Below are 21,831 nucleotides of genomic sequence, written 5' to 3' on the forward strand. Positions count from 1 at the left end.
CAATGACATCGCACAGTACACGGGCCTGTAGAATTTCGCCTCCATCGAAATTCAACCGCCGCGGCCGGGATCGAACCTGCGTCTTTCGGGACAGCAGCCGAGCGCCATAACCACTAAGCCACCGCGGCTGCTTTGTTTATGTTTTTGCGTGCTTGCCGGATACAACATTGAGAGCGGTTTGAGCACTGCTGCGCATCACTTCTGCTAGCAAGAATGCATGCTTCTCTCCTCCTAATCTCCTCCTCCTCCTTGCAGCGCAACCGAGCTCGAGTGCCCAAGTGTAACACGCCTTTCCTCTGCTCTCATAACCTCCTCACAGCGCGCCTTTCCTCGCCTCTAGAAAACCATGTAATCTGTCACTCGCCCCCATGTCCCAGTGGCGGCGGCGCCTAGCTGCTGAGCCCGAAGTCGTCGGACTGAATACTGCAAGCCGCGTTTCGATGGAGGCGAAATACGAATGACGCCCGTGTTCTGTGCGATATCAGCGCACGTTAAAGATCCCCGGGAGGTCGAAATTGGTGGACCTTTCTTGGGTTTAAACAACGTGGCTTCAAAGAGGCGTGGCCTGGTGGGCAAAATCATCCGCTTTTGCTTCTTTAAAGGATTTGCTGCATGTGTCCAGCGTCACACCCGCCTCTCGTCTTCAGATTAGAAACGGCTGAGTACGCCTCGTAGCTTTTCTTCTCCCCATTACAGCCGCCACGGTGGTCGTCGCTTCTGCTGGATCACCCTATAGCAGAAGTCGCATGTTTTACCCACCAGACCAGAAACATGTGCACTGATGACATAGGCCGGGAGAGGTCTATTCGCACGCACATCGACTAAGGAGGCTCCTGCTCTCTTCTTTCATTCCTGTCTTCATCCTTCCACGCACTGCGGGGTTGAGACAATTAGAATGCTTTTTCTTCCTTCATAACCATTTCTTTCTCGAACGGCGATAAAAATGACAGACTTCCCCGCTTCAATTGAAGTACATATACCGGGTATCCCAACCTAAAGTACCCCATAATCTAAAAACGCCTGTCTGTAGATGAGTGAAATCAACTGAGTGGTGTTTAGAGTCGCAAGACCTATTCAGCAGTGTATTTCGTTCCGGAAAATTACATAATTAATAAGGACTAATTAGCTAACTTTCTAGATTTTGGTGTCCGGAAGCAAGTGTCAGTGCGGCAATTCAAAAACGGCCGCTTTAGCTGCTTGCACCAAGTTACCATTTACGTAGGCTTTTTCAACAGCCTTAAAAAGAAAGCCCACAAAATGTTCGATATATACATGGTTAAAGTGAGCTCCCCACCTCCATATGCCACAAATACGCCTCCGGGGCAAGTGATGTGCATCAGCAGATGACAGGTAATATAACCTGTATTTCGCGGGCTTTCTTTCAAGGCCTTTGAGCAAAGCTGAGTAAATGACACTATGTTGGGGCCATTTCAGCCAGCTGATTATCACGAGGATCTGCAACTTCTTAATTTGACTCTTTGTCCAGGAAGCCAATGTTTAAAATGCTAGTTAATTAGCCTTTGCTGACTGATTACCTTTGGACAACAACCAAAAATACTGCAGGTTAGGTAACGCGTCTCTCAACTGTACTTCGTGTGGTTCCGTTCGGCTGGGGCACTTGTAGCTGGGACGTCACGCTGAACTGATCATCTCCAGTAACAAACTTTTTGCAACTGTCACTTCGGGTTTGCACTTTTCTTTAGAAACGAAGGAAAATGGCTTGGGACACTGAATGTATACATCCATATCTGAACATATCCCTTATGGCGCGGTTGTCGCGTCCACCGAGGTATGTGAGACGGTTACTGCGCCATTTCGTTTCCTAAAAAAAAACACACCAATTAAACAGCGCGCGCGGGCCGTGCATCTCGCATACTCAGTCGCAAAGCTGGCTCGGAACCCTTTCACAGCCAACAACACAGTTGTCCCAAATGCGTTCAAGAAAAGTCCGCAGAAGACATAGCTGGAACGGGGAGTTCTGAGTGGCCTTTGCGACTCGTGTACGGCGACCGAGGTGATTTCTCAGCGGGTGGTCTGTGCTGCAGACGCGTTGACGCCGCGCATGGCTCATCGATCGTGGCCTGTGGCCGCCTCATCGGCCGTCTTTGCAGCTCGAGGCAGCGGGCTCCGTGAACCCGCCACTCGCTTGTCCTAAGGCTGGTCAGGGTCGAAGTCACCCCCGGGGCCAGCGTGTCGGCGGCGAAGAGAAACCATTCTGAGAAAGGCGCATCTATTGTTTCGCGCCTCTTTGCCGTCCTTCTTCGGGAGGACATGCGTTAGAGAGGGCTAAAATAAAATAACGACAAAAGTGCAGGGAGCGAAGAAAGGGAAAAAAAGGAAAGGGGGGTGGGGAAGGAAAGAAAAGATAAGAGAGCGGCTCGTGGTTTCCCGCCCGTTGAGGCCCTGCCACCCTGAGGCCCTGCCTCGGCGATGCTTTGGGTAGTGTTGGCCGTTAGCCGTTCTCGGTGGCCGATGGCTGCGCTCGTCAAGCAGGCAGGAGAGAAAAGGGGCGGTCGTCCGAAGGTGTCGTGTTTCCTGCCCCCGCCGCCTCGGCAAAAGCGGTCCCCCCCCCCCCCCCCCCCCCCCTTACTCCCACGCTGCTGCCGTCGTCGTGGATTATCTGCTGAACCAAGAACTGAACTTGACTCGAGTAAAAAAGAAAGGACCACAAGAAAGGAGGTGGAGAAGGACAGCTCAGCTCCGTAGCTTCACTTTTGGCTGAGCGCATTTGTCCTTCGTTGACTCGGTAGAGATGGAACTGCTACCCAGCAGCAAAGGCTGTGAAAAGAATAAAGTCGAATGACGCATGAAAACATCGAAGCCAAAGGCCATTAACATGTTTGCTCCATTTGTTAATTACCAACGCATATACGCAGTTTCCAGCCTACGTTAAAAAAAAAAAGAGGTTATTTTGGATGAAAGATCACAAGCAACTACAAAGCTACATGGAAGCCATGCCAAATGATCGAACACACATCACACACTTGAATATGGTGCGTTCTATATATCTCAATCTCCGGCTACATCTCTCCTCGGGCAGGCAGAGATTGCTCCCAACTGTAATCAGAGAAGATAACTACAATTCATCTCAACGGAGGCCTCTTTGACCCTGCCTCTCTCTCTCTTGCACATTCATAAGGAGTACAGCACTGCCTTTAGGAGAGGCGAAAAACTTTTGAAGAATAACTTTTTTGTTTGTTTTAGCTCTCTCGCACTGCACGTTGCGAAACGCAGGGCGTAGACGAATTCTGTTTATAATAGGATGATGCGCCATACGAGCTGTTCGCGCGCCCCACCCTACATCGCGAGCACATCGTGACCCACCGGGCCATGGCCAATATTGATCACCACCTCTGTATTATACCTTTAAATAATGGAATCGCCGAGTATACACACCTTAGTGCACGCGCGCCGTGGCACATGGGCTCTCACCGTGGCTTGTGTGTGGTCCGTAGCGCTTGCATGCTACAACACTCCATTCCCTGCCCTCCCATGCAACACGACATTATTGCATGACGCTCCTGTACGCGACTGCAGGCGTTGTATGCGATATGTATACATACACACAGGGCACGCGCGCGTACACCGCCCCTGTGCGCCAGCCCTTGGTGGCGCTGGTGGTGGTGGTGCTGGTGGTGATGGGTGGCGCGTGTATACGGCCAGGCGAGCGAAAACGAGCAGAGCAGGCCCGCGCACCCCCGAGCCACGCGGTGTCAGTGGTCTGGACTGCGTCGCCGAGAGCGCTCGCACGCGCGCGCGGGTTTACGGCTTGCAGGCACCGATGACGAGGAAGCCCGGAGGCCAGCCATGCACGCCGGGCCGCGTGCCTCGCCCGCCGTAAACACAGCGCAGCCTCCATCGTCGACAAAACGATGCCTTCGCTTCAAGTCACGGCCTCTCCCCCTGCCTCGCATTCGCGGCCGTTACGTGTTGGCCCGGGATGCTACAACGCTCCGTGTTGTGGACGATTAACACTACACTCCAAAGAGAAGGGAGTAAAAAAGGGATTAAACTCTCATATAGCGCACTCCCTTTTACAAAAGCGATTGTCTCTTTTACAACCATTATACTCCCATACAGGCGTATATTCCTGTATAGAGACGCAGATTTGAGCTGTGGATTTGAGACGCAGGACACCGGCGGTGCCCGAGGCGGTCTCAGCTATTCATCGCTTTCGTATGATAAAGTTCGTTGATACACTTAGACGTATAAATGACCCCTTTCGCAAACACCTAATAAGCGATCGCTTTTTTTGGGGGGGCCAACTTAGCATTTATTGGGTGCCGTGCGGTGTCAGTTCCGTCGCTGCACGGGGTGACTTGTATCTGCGCATTATTAGGGAGTTTTTTAATAGGATTGTTTCTAGATTAGTAGTTCAGCGCTGCTTATTTCACATGTAACAAGGTAGCCATGTGGGCTAGTTGGTGTACATCAGACATAACTTCACCAGCGAAAGAACGAGACACGAGGGGAAGAAGAACACAGGACAACGCTGGACTAACAACTGAAATTTACTCGAGAAACGGCCAACCTATAGGTCACCAGAAGACGCATGCGCATGCATCAGTGCACCGTCCTTGCATCTCACTAGCAAGGAAGTTAATTTCCTTAGCAGAAGTGTGCGCGTGCAAGATTGATAGACATGTTATCTGTATTTTGTTGTTTGCCAGTGTTGGAGCGTGTATCTACTCCTCGGTGATCTGCCACTTATGTATCTGTTTGTTTTGTTTGGTGTGTCTGATACGCATGCGTCTTCTGGTGACCTAGGTTGGCCGTTTCTCGAGTAAACTTCAGTTGTTAGTCCAGCGTTGTCCTGTGTTCTTCTTCCCCTCGTGTCTCGTTCTTTCGCTGGTGAAGTTATGTCTTATTTCACATGAACACAGAGACATGACAAGACAACTTGCTGAAATAAGTAGCGCCGGATTACTATTCCAGAAACTATGCCTCGCCAACTGGTCCCGCATTGTGTTTTATTATTAGAATAGGATGGCTATATCGGTTGGGAGAATACAGAAATGGGGGTGGCAGTGGTCATGCGCACTGGCGCCTCGCTATTCCTTTATCCCCTAACCGTTAGGGTACTGTGTTCTAACTGCAGTGTTCTAACACTGCAGTTAGGGTCTCTATTCTAAAACTCACCATCGAGCGTTGGGTGCCGCTCATGGAGAAAGGAAAGCTCAGGAGAAGCCCTCGCTATCCGAGCTACACGCCGAAAAGTGTGCCGAAAGTGATGCACTTTCGTAAGGACTGCTGGGAGTCTTTGGCCGACGGCGCAGCGGCGTCGTGCCCTGCATTGTGTGCTGTGCTTGCGCAAGCGGGTTGAGCGGCAGCCAAGTAGGGGGGGAGCCTTCAAATCGGGTTCGAAAAAATGTGACGTAACCACCTCTGCTGAATTTTTTCCTTCCTCCATGGTGCTGTTGAAACGACCAGGAAGTATTACTGTATTGGAGACTGCCGGAGTAATATCTTCCGAACAAAGCGTTGTACTCCCGCGAAAAGTCTCACAAGGAGAAAGCAAAACTTGTTTCCGTGCCGGCTCGGTTTCTTCTTCAGGGGTGTCGAGATGGGGTCACGAGACGCGCTTTTTTTTAAGCCTTCGTGCGGTCAACTGCCGCATCACCAGAAAAGGGGTCGTCGCCCTGTACCGGCGCCTGGTTGTCGCCTGAGGGCAAGTGAGAGTCCTGTGCGCAAAAGGCTTGCTCGAGGGACGACGCGAAGGGAGCCAGGCCGCGTTGCGGAGGCCGGGCATGCGCTCCGTGTCTGGTCCGCCTGCCTACCAGACAGATTTCTGTTAGCGTGGACATTAAGATAGACACTGAAAACATCAATAAGGCGCCTACTGTTGCACCGAGTGTACCGATTACATATGGAATCATTAATGAAGCAAGGACTGCAACATTTAGAAACTTAGTAGCAGAAACAAGCTGGGCAGAGGTTTCTCAACTGTCTGACCCCGTTACAGCATATGACGTGTTTATTAAAAGATTTACCGAGCTCTATAATCAAGCCTTACCTACAGTGCAATTTGAAGAGTGTAAGAAAGCCAGAAAACCATGGATAAATGCTGAGCTTCTGAAAAGAATTAGAAATCGTGACAGACTATTTGCCTCTTTTATCAGAAGAAAAATATAGACAGTTTGACTGAGTATAAACGAATTCGTAACAAGTTAAGCTCTGATATTAAAAAAGCCAGGACTAGTTATTACGGACATAAGTTTACTGATATCTGCAACAACCATAAACAAGTATGGAATACAGTAAACAAGCTAATGTCCACAAATGAAAGAGGCGGCATCTCTGAACTCGTTATAAATGGTGTACCTTACACAGGGGCGTCGTTTGCTGACAAACTTAATGAGCGTTTTCTCATTACAGGGGCTTCAAGTAAATCTCAGGCAAGTAACTGTGATTTTACATCATATCTCACAGCCAACATCGAAAGCTCAATGTTCATGTTTCCAACTACAGAATTAGAAATCTGCACAGTAATCAAAAACTTAAAACGTAGCAGTGCATGTGGTGCTGATGATATTAAAGTTCAACCTATAAAATCCATTAGTCACATGATTAGTCAGCCACTTACACATATATGCAACCTGATTTTGAGTGCCGGAATATTATCAGATAAATTAAAAATTGCAAAAGTCTCCGTCATACACAAGGGAGGCGATAGAAATGATATAAATAACTATAGACCAATTTCGGTACTACTAGTCCTCTCGAAAGTAGTTGAACAGGTTATAAACATCAGACTACTAAACTTCTGCAAGCGAAACGATATCGCTGAGCAGCCGTATGGATTTCAGAAAGAGAAATGTACTGAAATGACGCTAATAAAAATTAAGGATAAGATAATCGACAATATTGAGCAGAAAATATATAGCAGTCCCGACGGCATTGCAGCATCCGGCAGCGCAGTTAAACTTAATGAGATTAAGTGCCCCTACAGTTTACGAAATAAGTGTCTGATTGACCCGGATAATTAAATTAGCTGCGTACCTTACATCCACTATGTGAATGGTCAGTTAGAATAGAGAAAAACGCATGTTTGCTACAAACAGATGATAATGTTTTCGTCCTGAGTATAGAGACAAACGAAAGGAGAACTGTTGAAATACAATGTAAAGAGAATAACAATATTAACACAGTAAAATACAACACAATGCAATGCAAAAAAAAAACTGGAAAACAGTGTGAAATGTTAAGATGCAGTTCTAATCAATACATGGTGGCGATAGGCTAAAGGACGCAATACTAACAAGAAAAATAAATGGTAAAAATCAGAGCATTAGGTTCATTTTTCATTTGCTGTAAAGTTCGATTAGTGCGCCTCTAAATTTAGTAGCGTCACGCTTGTTTACTATGTGGTCTGGTACGTGGTTCCAATTTACTATTGCTGTAGGTAGAAATGGTTTATTGAAGGCTATTGTAGAACCATGTAAACGCTGAACACTCAGGGAACTAAAGAGGCGACGAGATGTGTTGATGGGAGGTAGAAGTAATGAGTCGCGGAGGTCAGGAAAGTTGTAGCACAATTTATGAAAAAGGCAAAGTCGTGAGATTTTTCGACGGTTCTCAAGTGGTGGAAGGTTGAGTGTTGATTTAATCCTGGCGATGCTGTAGTATCTATCATAATTTGAGGTGATGTAACGTGCGGCGCGGTTCTGAATAGCTTCTAGGGTGTTAATTAAGTACGCTTGATGAGGGTCCCATATAGAAAATGCATATTGAAGTTTACTACGGATGAAGGTTTCATATGCTAATTTACGGACAGAAGGAGAGGCCAAGTGTAACGATCTTCTGATAAAGCCGAGTTATTTGGATGAATTGTCTGCTAATTTGAAGATGTGTTCGGACCAGGTTAAATTGCTGGAAATGGTGACTCCGAGGTATCGGTTGGGTTGCACGTGTGTTAATGTGTTCGAAAGCAATGAATAAGCGTAAGTGAGGTTGAAATGTTTGCGAGATACTTGCATGTATTGGCATTTTGAGATGTTTAGAGACATAAGACAATCAGAGCACCATCGTTCAATTATGTTTAAGTCATTCTGGAGTTATAATTGGTCCCTGTTAGTAGCAATGCGGCGATAAAGGATGCAATCATCTGCAAAGACGCGAAAAGTGGAAGAAATACCAGAGGGAAGGTCATTAATGAAGATGAGAAAAAGAAGAGTGCCGAGGACCGACCCTTGTGGTGCATCAGACAGTACTTTAGTAGGACCTGAACAATTATTGTCTATTATTGTGTACTGAGAACGATCTATTAGAAAACAGTGTATCCATGCTAAAATTCGAGGAATGGACATACCGGAAAGTTTAGACATGAGACGATGGTGGAGTACGCGATCGAAAGCCTTAGAAAAGTCTAAAAAAATGACGTCAGTTTGGAATGAAGAGTCCAGATTTAAGTGAAGATCAGTAGTTAATTCAAAAAGCTGAGTTTCGCAGGAGAGACCGGAGCGGAAACCGTGTTGCTTAGTGAAAAAGAAAGTGTTATGACCGAGATGCGATGCGACTTGTGAGTATATTACGTGTTCCAGAAGTTTGCAGGCAATGCATGCAAAGGAAATGGGGCGATAATTGGATGGGTCTGATCGGTTACTAGCCTTAAACACCGGCACAACTTTACCTATTTTCCAATCTTTAGGTAGTTCACCCGTTGATATAGACTGTTCGAAGATTACTTTCAGGAATTGACTGGAAATGTCTTTAGTACTTTTAAGTAATTTTGCAGGTATTTCATCAGGCCCATGTGCGCTCGATATTTTAAGATTATCAATTATTTTTGTAATACCATCTGTTGTTATGCAAACTGGAGGCCTCTGAGAAAAATTTCTTCGTTGCTTTATGTGCATTCCACTGAGAGAAGTATAGCTCTAAGCGTTCAAAAAGACGATGCGTTTCTTGCTGAATATGTTCTAAAGATAGAGGAGTATTATTGTTGATGTTTCATGAAGGCACCAATTAAATGAATTTCCAATGACATGTGCCCTAACCTAAGATTTTGGTTGTATTTTTCCGTTTTTGATAAATGCTGTAACTCCAGTAAGGGTTTTGCAATGTTCTGAAACGCCAAGAAATAAGAATAGAAGGTGGTTTAAATTTTTGTACATTTATTTTCATTTACCGAGAAAAGGGTTCTAGATGTTTGAATACAAAAATTAAATATTCAAAAAATTTAAAGAACTGTGGAGAATAAAATGATACAAATACATAAACATTTACGGGAAATAACGTGCAAAACAAGATAAGCGTCGCTCCTAAAGCGCACACACACGCACGCACTCAAGAATAGAACATCGAAATGAACGCCTTGAACCACAGAGAAGCATAACAAACGAAGATTGGCACTTCAGATGCTAGCTCCAATATATCCATCATAAACCATTGCCTGTGACCCACTTAGCGCGTTCCTTTCCTCTACAGAAAGACACAAAGCAATTTACTGACTCCTACCAGTCATGATACATCCAGGACACCCCAGACAAAGTGAAGCACTTTCCAGTTCACACTCACGAATTTAGTTCTACAATGGACTCTTTTCCAGTAGACCCTCTGTGCATGAGCAAGCATGTACGGTCTCTGAGCAAATCGATAAAATTATATCTTCGGGACCTTGCCTGCAGTGTTTTCATAGCTGTTATGTCATTGATGAACACAGCAGGAGGCTGAGCAACCCATAATTAGCGAAGTTTGTTTTCGCCTTCGGAGGAAACATCTTGCCACTCGCTTCGCTGACGCAAAGTGAACGAAAGAGCGGCGTCCACCTTTTGCAGCTGCTGTTAACCAAATGGCGCCACTCGCGCTCACCAAACTGCAGCGTACGGAGACTATAGTAAGCGCCAGAAATTTGGGGTTTCCGAGTACTAAGGTATCAGCGTTTTTTTTTGCCCTGTGGATGCTTCCCTCATATAGAGCTGTAGTGCAGAAAAGAAACACGGAAACGAGAGATATAGACAAGCCTAATTATGTACTTCAGAGATATAGAGAAACGGCGGTATGTAGTAGATGTGAAGAAATGGACAAGCGGAGATACGATAAAAAATTGGCAATGTCGAGATATAGATTAACGGAGATATCGATATACCAAGGATATTGAGTAATAGAGATATGGAGAAAACCAAAAGATCTTTAGATCTGATCCTTCTGGACGAAGTGGTGGTAGTGAAGCCACCGAAGGACCTTTTCTTTGTTGGCTGCACAAGAATATTGGCCTAACTGAAGGGCTGGATTCACACAGATCCCTGTCTGGCCTGTTCACATTTGCTATAATTCCAAGCGCCCATCGACTCTTTATCGCCTCTTGCCTTGTGAGCGTTTGCAAACGCTCAAACTACAAGCACTTGTTTGTGTCTGAAATCCGTACTTTCACACAGTTGCGAAGAAAATGCTCGACTCAGGCTAGCTACCCCCCCCCCCCCCCCCCCCCCTCTTTTATCTTCTACCCCTCACTGTATGCTCACACCGCCTGAAATGTCAGTGTAAAAAGAGAGTTTGGTTCTCCGAGATTCACAAAGCACCGTGTTCCGCGTCATTTAACGCATTAGCAACCACTGCGCTTCACTCATTGTCAGGTGCCATCCAGCTTGAAGACGGGCAAAGACTTCTACGCTTGCTACTATTTGGTTAAGATGCACAACGGCAGATGTAGTTTCTTTAAACAAAAGAAAGCAATCTTTTTATAAACTACGCTGTAGTTGTACGCTCGGGAACTTGCTAACCAAAATGCTCCCTAAATTTTATTTTAATCCACCATGTTATAACAAAAAACAAATTCTTGCGCTTAGCAACTGGTAACACTGCTGCTTAAATTTTATTTTAGTAACATGAAAACACGTCGCTGTCTTTACTTCTTTTACATTTTTCCTCCATTTTTCCTTGGCTCGCGTTACCAAGGATGCGTTGTAATAAACGCGACAAGTTATCTGATCGATCCCCTTCGTCCCAAAACAAGTTTTCTCATTTTCTCATTTTTATCAGAATTCTGCGCGCTGCCAGAAACTTCGCTAGCCTAACCTACGAACTGATAATCGGGTGAAAACCAAGTCAGCTCCAGCGCCTTGATATGTCGCTCGTCTGAAAATAACCCCACCCCCCTTTTCCACCGCCTCCCATTCTCTTCTCATGCTCGCACAAAAACGTCCTCGCACCGTGGAAAATGTCGAATTTCTCTTGTATTTCTATGGAAGTTTGGGAAGTTTCAGATGGCCTGACCAGCAGCCGAATAAATAAAGCAACTTCTTTTGGTGTATAAACCTTTCCAGTAGCCGCTCTATGAGGGCTTTCTCATTGTCCGCTGGGAGCCCTTCACAGTTGTCTACAGCACAATGGCTACCCGCGCGGAAAAAAAGTCAGAGGCTTCATGCCTTCTTTTAAAGCACCTGCAGTACTTAGATTTGGACTAAGAGGAAGACCGCAGGAGTTGACTGCAGTGTTGACTATTATGGGTGATTGTGTGTATAGCTATGTCGATCAGCCAAGTCTCAGGTATATGCCTGATTAATAGACCTTATTTAATATTTAAGTGTCGCTACACTGGGGCAATAACCGGCAGAATCCGGAAGGCTAACCCAAGCTGTAGCTTTCAACAATGTCAACCTCTTTACGTGTGCGGCTGGCGCCAGTGTGGTGGAAGTGGTAGCTTTCTGCACTAGTCCAAAGAGCAGGTGTTTTGACATCTGAGTGTGTACACGATGAAAAGGTGAGATGTTGAGCTTCTTGTGAGGTCTAGGTTAGACTCATCGTCATCATAATAATCATCAGCCTGATTTCGCCTTCTGCACGGCAAAGGCCTCTCCAATATCTCTTTCATTAACCCTGTCCTTAGATGGGAATAGCTTTGTGTAATGCTGCCCGTGATTTATTTTGCTCTAGCGCACCGATGCTTGATTAATAATTACCGCTTGGGACACAGTTTTGCTGGCTGCACGTGTTCATCGCTTTAAAAAAGGTAATGCGTCGTACTTTACGGGGCGCCACTCAAGGAACATAGTGCAGAAGGAACTACTCCAAGAAAAAAAAAGATACAAAAAAAGAAGAAAGTAAAGGACGGCTGCAAGCAGGTCGTACAAAATGGAATTCAGAAAGAAATGAACGTGAGGAAAAATAGAAATATTTGAGGGAAGGCAAAAAACGGCAGAGAGAAAACTCTCAGATTTTTCACCCTATCCGGGACGATGTGGCGGAAACGGTTATGCCTCGAATATACCCACTCTTTTTACCCTCCTACTCCAACCTACGCTTCGCCTGCCCCTCTCTCTCTATTAACGTATGCGCGACCCGCGATACGAACCCCCAGCAATACAGACATCCTGTCACAAGTCGTCCTGAACACACCCCACAAGAAATTTTTCTCACAGCGCATCGCCATCACCGCGCATGCGCAAATCGTCTTGAGGGCTCAGGCCAGCCGCGCGCACGGCGGCCGAGTCGGGGTCAGTGCTGTGTTCTTCGTCTTTTGACTGGTTTGTTTATTCAATCAGCGCATACGCACTGACGGCGCCCAATACGCGATAGTGGTGGCGGCTTGTGCTATGCTAAATGTGTCTAATCCCTCCCAATAATTCGAATTCGGTCATCAAACTCCCTTTCGCCTCTTGGCCTCCAAAATCCGCTCCCCTGATCACCATCGTGGTGAGCGTATAAGACGTCGCAGCCATCGAGCCAAACCCTTTGTGCAAAGATTCAATGGCAGGCATAAGAGTGGTCCAGAACGGGCTCATGCTTTCCAACTTCGAGACGACTTCCACACCACGCTTGGAAACCTACGACCTCGCACCGTCGTGCTCCGGTGGGCCCCTGGCCCCCCTGAAATTACAAGAAACAAGTTTGTACACCGGCTCACCTGCGACATCATGCACCGGGAACCTGCAGTCCCCTGGCAGGCCTTTCCCACCGATATGGATAGACACACTTCAGGACAAACGCAACATCAGTGATCACTATGGCAACTTCAGGGAAAGGTCACCAAGCAAAGCGGAAAGTTGGGCAAGTTGGATAACGTTCATGATGTAAAAAAAAGCGCACAGGGAACACAAGGGACGGAAAGTAAACGACGCAGACAAGCGCTAACTCGCAACTGAGGTTTATTGCTGACGCGCGCAATATAAGGAAGTCACTTATATTGCGCGCGTCAGCAATAAACCTCAGTTGCGAGTTAGCGCTTGTCTGCGTCGTTTACTTTCCGTCCTTTGTGTTCCCTGTGCGCTTTTTTTACATCATGAAAGGTCACCAACACTGCCCTCCCCGCCGCCAGCGCTGGCAAACTCCATGCAACACTCTGCCTACTTGCCAAAATATAATGAATCATATTATGCACCCCTGCCTTGTCCTCCCAACTACCACGGGCTGTCCTAGTCCTCCCTACCCTCCAATTCAACGCAAGCCGTGAACATTTACTCTGCGCATGCCCTGCTGCCTTGCAATCACCCCACTTCCCTTACTCGCCCCTTCCTTTCTAAATTGCCTGTTGGACCTTGAACTAATTAGATCAACTGGTGGAACAAGCACGTTCCTTTTTTGGTGACTAAAACAAAGTTTTCAAATACAGTGTCGTCTCCCTCTCTCTCTTCCAGGCTCTCTGAGATAACGAGAACAGGCATCTGGCGCCTGGCGCATTCTCAGAGTGCCGGCGTCTATCCGGTTGCACTAAATAGCAGGCCCTTGGGCCGACGCGTGATCGCGAGTTTTTTTTTCATCGTTGTTACAACGTACGACGTAAGGGGAAATCCTTTATGCAGCCTTCGTTGTGAGCTAAAACACAGAGCAGGGAAGGAACAAAATGTTATTCACCGGCGGCACCCCGAAGAACTCAGTCAAAGTCAAAGTCAAAGTGTTTATTTAGACAACTCAATGGTACAGTTGCCTAGGGCAAAAGGATGCCTGACAAAGAGTCCACGCCCTTCTTGATCCCATTCGAGAGCACAAGACATTCAGCGAGTAAAATAGACACAAAAACGAAATGGAAATACAGAAAGGATTGGTTAACAGTGAACTGCAGTAATTTCATCTTGAACATTTATCTACAGTTGGAGAAATACTATGAGAGACAACAGAATAAAATAAAGAAAAAAAAGAGTGGTTATGCCTGGAGTGACAACAGATGCATGGTGATGCAATTTTTGAAAGCTTTCAATGATTTGCTTTCTTGAATAATGTTTACAGCAGGATGGTGATCGTTTAAAAAACTGGAAATTCTGTAGCTAAGTTTCTGGGCGCCGTAGTTAGTACGTATTTTTTCCTTATTATAACTTATGTGCCGTATGTTGTAGCTGTGTGGTTTCGTGAAATACTTATGACAAAAGGCGGCAGGATCAGAATGCATTTGTTGGTAAGTGGCTAACGCTATCTTTTTGTTTATAACACTCCACAGTGTAAGCAATTGGTGTTTCCTACTCAACATCTGAAAGCCATGCCCTGCACAGTCCTGCATGACATTGCGCGCACTGCATCACTGTAGCCCAGCGACGGTTTCTTACACGGCACTCTCCCTATCGGCAGCTTAGCTTGAGGAATATTGTGTAGTAAAAAAATAATGCAATCCCTTAAGCGTTGCAGCGCTGAGGTAGCTGTGTATCAACCAACGTCCAGCCATCGGCAGACGCACGCGTGCACGCAAACGCAACAAACAGACGATGTAGTACGCGGCGGCAGTCGTCCCCATTCATAACTGCGCATATCCCAAATCTCATCATCATCATCATCATCAGCCTGACTACACCCACTGCAGGGCAAAGGCCTCCCCCATGTCTCTCCAGTTAACCCTGTCCTTTGTCAGTTGCCGCCACTGTATCCCCGCAAACGTCTTAATCTCATCCGCCCACCTAACTTTCTGCCGTCCCCTGCTACGTTTGCTTTCTCAGAATCCACTCCGTTACCCTTAGGGACTAGGGACCAGCGGTTATCTTGCCTTCGCATTACATGCCCTGCCCAAGCCCATTTCTTCCTCTTGATTTCAACTAAGATGTCATTAACCCGCGTTTGTTCCCTCACCCATTCCGCCCTCTTCAGATCTCTTAACGTTACCCCTATCATTTCCCAAATCTGTACAAGAACTACTAACGATGCGGCGCGTTTTTAAAGTTGTGGCTATTCTAAGAAAGCGCGCTGTCTGGCTCTGGAGCCGCTTTCCCAAACACGTCGCTACACTGTCGTTAACGTGACAACCTCGGGTAGGCAAAGCTCCGTCCGCCTCGTCGCCACCCACTCGTTTAAAGAAAGGGTGAGGAGGGGTCAGTCCATATCTCACGACGCGATCAGCGCTACGGAGGCCAAAAGTAAGCCGGTTAAGTCTGTCCCTTTTCTACAGAACGCAGTGCGTAAACGATCGGCTGATGACCACCACAGCTTAGCCGCGTTGGTTTCCCTAAGCAGTAGACGTTTCAAGCCCAGACAGCCAGTTCCCTCGTTACAGTGGGACAGACGCGTCTCTCCACCTTCGCCCTAAGCCCTCGTTACTTACTGAGACCCCTTCCCTCTTTTACCTGACCGCAACCTCCAGCCTCCCTATGCTTGGCTCGCACAATTTCTTTGCCTCCTTTTTGAAAAGTGAAGAAGAGGTGTTGGCGCCTAGGATGGGAGCCGTTTTTCCCGCGCCTAGTAAACGGTCGACCTTTAGGAAACAAATAAATGGCCATATCCACTTGAAAGGCGCACACTGCGCTTGCAAGTTCGCTTGAGACGGCAGTGCCGCGCTCTGCGCAGGTCGGATGCGTTCGCTTTGCAATGGACGTGGCAAGAGCCAAGGAATTACTGGCGCGGCCGTGGTACTTGTTTCTCTAACCGAAATGAGCTTTTATACCCGAGCATAGCGTCGAAGCTAACGCGCTGATTTTGTGAGACGGAAAATATTCACACTATTTTTCAATATATGTTACTATTGACAGGATATACACCCTTGTAAGTGGGGAATAATTAAAGCTCAACATATAAAGCCCCCCTTTTGTGTATCGCAAAGGCGGGGCCACTCCTTCAAAGTTCGTGATGTTCCGTTTAGAAGCGACGTCTTGAGTTATTTATTTATTTTTTTGCGCGGACTGTAAGGGAATGGAATGTTTTGCCACCAAATATTTCAGTAGCAGCAAAGTTACTTCTAGGTATATTTTTTTTTGTTACAAAGATCTATTCACCCCCCCCCCCCCCCCACCCCTCACCGCAATATGTCTGGAACAAACAGGCGATGCAGGTGCCAAATGAATGAATGAATCTAATGGCGTATTCCGAACAGCGATAGAGCCAGTTTTCTTGCTTTGTATTTTAATGAAGAATTTGGATTAAGATCCGGAGTTCTGATTGGACCGCAACGACATGGTTCCCAGACATCCTTGACGTTTTGATCCTTCGTAGATTCGGAGGGCTGCTCCTTTTGCCACAGTCGTGGCTAACAGACTGCTGCAATTATTTTGTCCGTTAAGCCACTCAGACATGGTAGCAGTATACCAGTGCGCGTAAGTGTGCATGTCCGCCTCCTCGTGGCCAAGATTTTATGAAGTCGAAGATTTCTTTCCAGCCCTGTTTTAATTATAGTCCTGAAGGAATGGCATAAATATATTAGGTAAATCAAAGATGTCGACCAGCGACCCTTTATATCATGTAATAAGAAATCACCCCGCAGGTAATATTTTTCTGAGGGAAGGGTATAGAAATGTAAAAATACGTCAGTCATGTTCAGTTCATTATAGCAGAATCTTGATTTCTTTTCCGACTGTGCCTCAAAGCCATGCCAAGAAGCGCGGCAGGCGTCGCTGTAGGGCGATTGTTTTAAAGCTGCACTAAACAGGAATCTGAAGTTCTGAATTCATCTTTTTGACACGGGAACTCAATCTACACGTTCCGAGCATTCTTAGAAAATTCGAATTATTATCCTGTGCAGCCGATTTCAGCAACTTAAATTGGATTAAACATCCCGGCTTCCAGCTTTTTTTTTTTTTCAACTCACCTCTGATAGTAGGAGGAGTCAGCTAACGCATGGAGTGCCTTTCAGGCAGTGGCGTGGCGACTTCGCTTTCACTTTTACTTTGTTTTTTAGGTTTCTGTGAATAAATAGACCCAGTCAGAAACAACATAACTGCTAATTAGGCCCACGGAAATAAAAATACGCGTGGACTTTTTGCTTTCGCCGATCGCTACGTATCACTCCACCGATGGCAAAGCGGCAAGCCGACATGGGGCTGGCTGAAAGGTACTTCACACGTTGGTTGGCTCTATACCGTCAACGGTGAGCCCCCCAAAAAAATGGCGGGAGCCGGGACGTTTAATCCTATTCAAATTAGGGAAATCGGCCGCACAGGATAATAATTCGAAGTTTCTAAGGATGCTCGGAACGTGTAGTTTGAGTTCTCACGGTAGAAAGACGAGTTCACATTCTTCTTTAGTGCACGTTTAAGTCACGCTCAACCTAAGCGCTCCGTTCGGAATGCTGCGTGCTCTTTTTGCATGAAGCATGAGTGTTGTATGCCAAATCCATGGATTTCTACGAGCTGCAACCCGACATGCAGCAATGCAGACAAGAGAACTCTGCTCATTTTTCATTATCAAAACTGTCGTCCAGCCGATGGGGCCCGAACGAATCTTCTCAACGAGCGCCAGGGGCGATGTGCGCTCGTTCGGTTCCTTAATTCTCACTCCTGCTTATAGCTAGGACCATCGAAATAGGTCGCTTAGATCTCCTCTTAAGTACGCAGGCCATCAGCGGGATTTGCGGCTCGAGCGACTCTGCACCGACCCCTTGAGCGCCCTTAGAAGCACAACACACACCTCGCTCCGCAGAGCGCATGCACTCATTCAGTGAAATGACGTAGGCCTGCAAAGCCGAGCGTCTGCTCTACCCTCCACCCTATCCCTCCCTCGACAATTACCATCAGACACTTCGGAGGCGACTCCGCACTTTACCCTCCCCTTATACACGCTCGAACTATCACCAAGTCCACGCAAACCCCTCCTGTACCCTCTGCCACTCCCCCCAAAGCCACTCTCGACCATATCCTTTTCCTCTGCCCGGCGTACCCTCCCCCGCGGGGCCTGAACAACACCCTCTAAAGAGGCACCTTACCATTTGGGAGGCATGGGAGACCCTACTGCGCTCCAAGGGCCCGGCCATGCAAGCCATCGCCGTAGGCCGGGCTGCCAGCGTCATGAGTCTCCGGGATATGAACGTTTGAGTGCAGTGAGGCCGTGCGGGGGCCCACAGATCTGTGTGTGCCAAACTCCCCAGTCTCAAATAAAGTTTTCACCACCACCACCACCCGCAGTATATAACATCTAGGAATCCGTACGAAGTGTTTACGTTAACCGTTCTTTGCCAGAAAAAAAATGGTTTTCTTATCATTTTTAGACTATCTCTGGGCCACAACAAAAGAAATTTTTCCCCTTATTTGTTTCAGCCACGGTATAGTACAACAGCGAACGGCGCACCTGGCTGGGCGAAGGTCATAGCGAAGACGTACGCCACTTCAGGGCGAAAAGCCGTGTTTTGGAAGCCCCAGCTGGAGTGCAGCCGAGCAACGAGGCTGGACTCGGGCAAAACTGTTCTTTCGAGGCCACAGCTCGTCGCCTGGTAGTTCAGTGAAAGTAATGGTTTATGGTTTATGGGGGTTTAACGTCCCAAAGCGACTCAGCCTATGAGTAACGCCGTAGGGAATGGCTCCGGAAATTTCGACCACCTGGGGTTCTTTAACGTGCACTGACATCGCACAGCACACGGGCCTCTAGAATTTCGCCTCCATCGAAATTCGACCACCGTGGCCCGGACCGAACCCGCCTGTTTCGTGTCAGCAATCGAGGACCGTAACCACTGAACCACTGCGGAGGCCCGTATGTTTGTTTTTAAGTGCACGTTCCCAGGCTTCCTGATGTCCTTTCATACAATGCGGCATTGCCTTCTGCGTTATTATAAAATGTTTCCTTTTCAGTTTACCTTCCGCTCTTTGTGTACAGGTTCATGGTCGGCTTGTTTTCCATCGAATTAATCCAGTTTACATAGTTTGCCTCTTTAACCCTGAATTGAATTCCCTTTATTACGTCGTTCTTGTTTCGTGCATGCCTGCCGTTAGTTTTCTAGTCCTTTTCCTCCACTGAGTCAACGACCTTTCTGCGAAAAATACTTTAATACCTTAAACTTTTTCCGGCACTCTGTGCCAACATTCCTGTAAAAGCACTTTAATACCTTCGCTTCCCACCTGCCCCCGCCGATCTTCCGCAGTCTTTCGTATCAATACAAGATTTTACTCTCATCTTCCCGCACTTCAGACGATGCCCAGCATGCAAGTATCTAGCCTCTTTTGTGGTTTTGTCGTAAGCGCCTAAAAAGTGGTCGGGTTTTAGCGTAATTAAATCGAGTAGACGTGCGTAAGCATGTGTTCATTCTTCTCTTCTTGTCCTCCCATTGGCTGCAGCTTGCACGTCGCTCCTCCGAAGTATCCACAGCTTACCCGACAAGACAATACAAGACAGGATTCTTGCTCAGGGTTCGTACGTCTGAAGTAGTGCTTTCGCATTAATACCAATCTCCCAGCGGCTCTATCGTTTGTTTCTTGCCCGAATGCAAATCTGTCCTGTCGGCACAATTCCATGAGAGTGGATAATAACGCCGTAAATAGTAAATTTGTTTCTCGGGCTAGCTTAAGGACGGACACAAAGAAGACGACGATGCACAATACTATTTCGCCCGCTGCGGCACGCACCTCGAGCACAGGCTCGGCTACGTGCATCCATTACGCCAGAAAAAAAAAAAACACGACCGTTGTTCTCGTAGCTTTCGGCCGCCCAAACATAAAGACCCCGTCCGGCAGGGAGAAGATGGAGACTGATGCACAACGGCAGCTGCCTCTCGGGGACCCGCAACGCATCGACTGTACCTTCGCACCACCGTTCCAAAACCCTGCTGATGTGTTCCCGCCTGGCTTAGCGGCACCAATGGTGAGCCAGGAGCCCTTGGCCAACTATCCTTTGGCCAACAACAACCAGTTGGCTTACAACCAGTTCGCTCAGCTGGAGGCAAGCGGTCCAGCGGCGCCTCTTAGAGGACAGCAACCAACCTTCTACCCTGACCAGCAGTCGCCCTCCGCCTGGCCGTCCTCTTTTCGAGAGTACGTGGATAAGACCGGCCGCCGACGGCGCAGCTCCGAGGAAGAAGGAACCGCGGGCGATGCTGAGTCGGGCAGCACGTCAAGGGAGCCCGGAAGAAAAAAGTTGTCACAGCGTATGGACAACGTCATCTTGAAACTCATCGCCATGACGCTGGTTGCACTCCTGGCGGTGACCCTGCTCATTTCTCTCGCTTTGCGCGAGACCAGCCGTGACCAAGGCGCAGACGACCGCACTGATAAGGGACTCGCACTCATCGACACGACGACTGTTATTCCGCAGGACATCGAAGTCATCTTCAAGGCCCGGACCCGGTCCTTCCCAACAAAACCCCCCGAGACGTCACTGGAGACAGATTATCCCGATTACACCGAAACCTTTCGTCCGGACAGGGGCACAATTTACCCGCGGCCTCCGCGGACCGAAGAAGACAGCACCAGTTTGATGACCGAAGAAGGCACGGAAAACAGCTGGACCACCCTCGTTGCAAGCGACGCACCGATTTCGCCCGGTGGCAGTGATGACGGCTCTTCCAGTGCTTCTGTTTCTCAAGACGCTGACACCTCCACACGTGAAACCACTGCTGTTAGCGACGTTCAAGAGGTCGACGCCACACCGAGCGGAACCGCACCGTTGGCTGGGTAGCGTGAGGGTCTCCCATGAGCAGCCGCATGCCGGCGTTCGTGTTTCACTGCAGAAATAAATTACAGAAACGTCACTGTGTATACTGTGTGCGGTTACGAGATATAAAATCATCTCAGGAGTGGAGCGCTGTCTCACTCCCTGCAGAGCGCTTCATGCGACATGGAGAGCACAAGAGTTCCCCATTCGAAGCTGCATTCAAAGCTTCGAATGCGGCTGCCCGAGCACTTATCCTCCGGGCACCTACTTCCACGTCCTCCGCAACCAATGAGCCTAGTCGACCGCTTCTGCGGTTTCGAAAAAGTATCGACGATTACAAAAGCAGGCATCGCCAGTTCCCTCCACGGGCTAAGGGCCTGCCGAAGGCAGACGAACACATCTGCGACAGCTGCAGTCGAACACCTACTGGTGTCCCGCAATGGCTGCTCGCTATGAGCCGAAAAATGAATCCTTTGTGCCCGCACTGTCACGGACTGGGGACGCGGACCAAGAAGATGCCGGCACTCACCTAGCTGCGCCGGCTCATCCCCTATATTTGATTATCAAAGGTTCGCTCTCTCTCTTTTATGAGTTCGGCTGACACAAGTGACGTACGGTATTTCATCTGCCTTTTGTGAAATTACACCGTACGAATCTAAAAAGTTTCCATCTGGAAGCTGAACATTTCGACGGAATACACTGTTCGGGTGCGAGGTGTAATTTTTAACCAGGATATTGATTGAAATCTCGATTTTTCGGAAACTATTCAGTTCTTCCTGCGGGGATGACAGCGGACAGTTCGGTGTGCAGCTCTGAATAGTTGGAAAAGGTCAGGAGTGGAACTACCCGAGCTCGTTCCGAAACAGTTTTTTGCCTAGGCTCGCTCGAAGACTGTATCTGCCCCTCTTTTGGTGAAAATTTTATTCTCTGAACAGTAACTTTATCTTATTCTTATATTTTATTCAGTTACCCTAAAGGCCCGTGTGGGCATTACATAGGGGGGGGGGGGGGGGGGGGTACAATAAAAGTTTAGAATACGGAGAAAATACACAAACAGGCGAGTGCACACAAAATTCGAACATGAAGCAAAGAGGTAGATGTATGCGGCTCATACAACATTCACAGCCC

The 21,831-nt window shown here is 47.6% G+C and overlaps 1 protein-coding gene across 2 annotated transcripts in view; it reads right to left on the reverse strand.

The window, feature by feature from the left end:
• LOC149343327 (twist-related protein 2-like) overlaps positions 1–20,921 on the reverse strand; it is a 45,184-nt gene extending 24,263 nt beyond the window's left edge. The window contains exon 1 of one of the 2 annotated variants that reach the window (XM_089545834.1): positions 20,488–20,921. In XM_089545834.1, coding sequence (XP_089401960.1) covers positions 20,488–20,838 — 351 coding nt within the window. In that variant the 5' untranslated portion in view covers positions 20,839–20,921. The remainder of the gene's footprint in view (positions 1–20,487) is intronic. The other variant, XM_089545835.1, reaches the window with a different exon arrangement.
• Positions 20,922–21,831: the final 910 nt, after the last annotated feature.

This window comes from Amblyomma mixtum, chromosome 5 (assembly GCF_055824585.1).
Source record: "Amblyomma mixtum isolate Tamu chromosome 5, ASM5582458v1, whole genome shotgun sequence".
In the NCBI taxonomy this organism is placed as follows: Eukaryota; Metazoa; Arthropoda; class Arachnida; order Ixodida; family Ixodidae; genus Amblyomma; species Amblyomma mixtum.